Source organism: Coturnix japonica, chromosome 3, assembly GCF_054131305.1.
Source record: "Coturnix japonica strain WE chromosome 3, WE-NBRP24, whole genome shotgun sequence".
Classification (NCBI taxonomy): Eukaryota; Metazoa; Chordata; class Aves; order Galliformes; family Phasianidae; genus Coturnix; species Coturnix japonica.
The window spans coordinates 72,488,920-72,491,182 of record NC_140665.1 but is presented as its reverse complement, the minus strand read 5'-3'; the positions used below and the strand labels follow the sequence as shown (position 1 = coordinate 72,491,182).

The 2,263-nt window shown below is 41.5% G+C and overlaps 1 protein-coding gene across 1 annotated transcript; it reads left to right on the top strand.

Moving 5' to 3' along the window:
* The first annotated feature begins 390 nt into the window (after positions 1–390).
* Positions 391–2,157, top strand: SMIM8 (small integral membrane protein 8). The gene is made up of 3 exons (XM_085543723.1): positions 391–438; positions 722–863; positions 1,801–2,157. The coding sequence occupies exons 2-3, from the start codon at positions 744–746 to the stop codon at positions 1,957–1,959; spliced, it is 279 nt and encodes a 92-aa protein (XP_085399849.1). The 5' UTR covers positions 391–438; positions 722–743; the 3' UTR covers positions 1,960–2,157.
* Positions 2,158–2,263: the final 106 nt, after the last annotated feature.

The following is a 2,263-nucleotide window of genomic DNA, read 5'->3' as shown; positions in this document are numbered from 1 at the left end:
CAAAATCCCAAATGAATTCATTTAAAAGGAAAATAAATCTCAGTGACGGGCCTGGGCTTCAAACAGGGAGATTTGTGCGTGTGTGTGTTTACTTTTCCGGAGGTAAACTGGGTACAGTATAACTTCTTTCAATTCCGCAAGCACCCAAACAAACGAAAGCAGCAATCTACACTCAGAAGCAGCCTTTTTTTCCCTACTCAATGGTACACACCATCAGCTGTGCAGCATATGCCGCCACAACAATAGCTCGGAGACCAGCAGATGGTGTATCGGCCCTCCCCCAGGAGGGGCTCCTCCTCCTTAACTCCTCCCCCGCTCCGGCGGCCTCCGGCCACGAGGGGGCACCATTGCTGAGGGGCGTCTCGCCCCTCCTCTTTCCCCTCCCCTGGTGGGGTGGGTTTCTTTTTCAGGCGGTGGTGGGAGAAGCGTTTCCCTACGGTCAGTATAAATACAGACGCACGTCAGCAATATGAGTGCCTTGAACAGTGTTTTAGGATGCAAAGTCTGGCTGAAAGTTAATCAGATTTGATTGAAAGTCAGCGTGCTTCAGCTGGAGATGTTAAGTAACAGCCAAGTCAGTCGGTAGTGCATGCGCTGACTGAAGGCTGTGTTGGAAGAAGAAAAGCTGAACACATGCACTGTGAATGTAGTTCTTTCAGTTCATTTTTCATATATATATATATATATATATATATATATATATATATAATTTTGTTTTTAGGAAGTGTTCACCGTCAGCTGAAATGTCTGCCAGCAAAACTCCGAGTGAAAATGAAACACCCGGTGAGAGAAACCCAGGACTGAGAGGTGCCCGAACGACCACTCTGTTCCGAGCTGTGAACCCGGAGCTGTTCATTAAACCCGTAAGAGGCTCTTGCTGAGAGAAACTAAATATGTTTGGAGGCACGTTTGCTTTAAAGAAATAATGGCAGGTTTTTCTTTCGTATTTGAAACAGCCCAAATCATAAAATACAAGCTTAGCACTCAGAATGCATTGTAAAAATACCTCAAAAGTTAATATAAAAGTATTATAAAAAGAGGCAATATTCATCTATTTCTCCTGTGGGGGGTTTTTGGTTTTTTAACTTAATGACAGATGGTGACATGGCAGAGCACTTTAAAAAGGCTTGTGTAAGGGATAGCAATGTGATTTAAGGGTATTGGCCAATATTCTTTGCTACAGCATTTGCTGTTATAATTAAATTGATGGTGTTCTGCCTTTATTTACACTTGCATAATCCAGTGGTGTCAGTAAGATGAGATGAAACCTTGTGGACATAATGAAGGTAGATCTTGCAGTGATGATAAGTGATCATAGAATCATAGAATTACCCAGGTTGAAAAAGACCTCGAAGATCATCAAGTCCAAACACAGCCTAACCATAGTACCCTAACTCTAACAACCCTCTGCTATATCATATCCCTGAGCACCACATCCAAACGGCTCTTAAACACATCCAGGGATGGCGATTCAACCACCTCCCTGGGGAGCCTATTCCAGTGCTCAAACAGCATTTGTGACCTATGAAAGACACAGGCCAGTGCCTCTGGGAATTGAGAGACCTCTTTCTTATGGAGAATTTATTTTGCTTCCAGAAAATTGTGTCTCTCTTCTTGCAGTTTATCATAAAAGTCACCTAAGTCGGTCTAAAGGAAAAGCAATGCTGAATTCCTCAGATATGGCAATAGTTTACTCTTCACTTTGTAAGCTAAGGTTGAAGAATGTGATGTTTGTGATGAATGAAGAGTATCTTGACTAAAAATACATACTGTTTTTTGTTTGTTTTTTTTTTTTGTCAGAACAAACCTGTGATGGCATTTGGACTCGTAGCAATTACCCTCTGCGTGGCCTACCTTGGTTATTTGCATGCTACGGTAGAGAATAAAAAGGATCTCTACGAAGCTGTTGACAGTGAGGGGTCCAAATATATGAGGAGAAAAACTTCCAAGTGGGACTGACGACATAAGGAAGGAAATAAGCAAATCTGCCACTGAACATCTCAAGGTTGAAAACAGCTGTTTTTCCTCTGTCCATTAAAATGGTGGTTGAATCTCTCTTGTGCCTTTTAATCCAGTATAAGTTCCATTATAAAATACCATGGCTGTACAAATGAATTGTAACTTAGATACATGCAGACATAAAATTGATTTTAAGGATTGTTGTCTGTGATCTCCATAGTATGTCTAGACTGGTAAATGCCTCAGAAATTCATGTGGCTCAACTCATTTTCCTCTTTGCTTTTGCTAAATGAAAACAGGGAGT

Coding starts and splice junctions, on each gene's coding strand:
- SMIM8 (XM_085543723.1), top strand. CDS start 744: ATGTCTGCCAGCAAAACTCCGAGTGAAAATGAAACACCCGGTGAGAGA. Junction 864..1,800: donor CGGAGCTGTTCATTAAACCC/GTAAGAGGCTCT, acceptor TTTTTTTGTCAG/AACAAACCTGTGATGGCATT.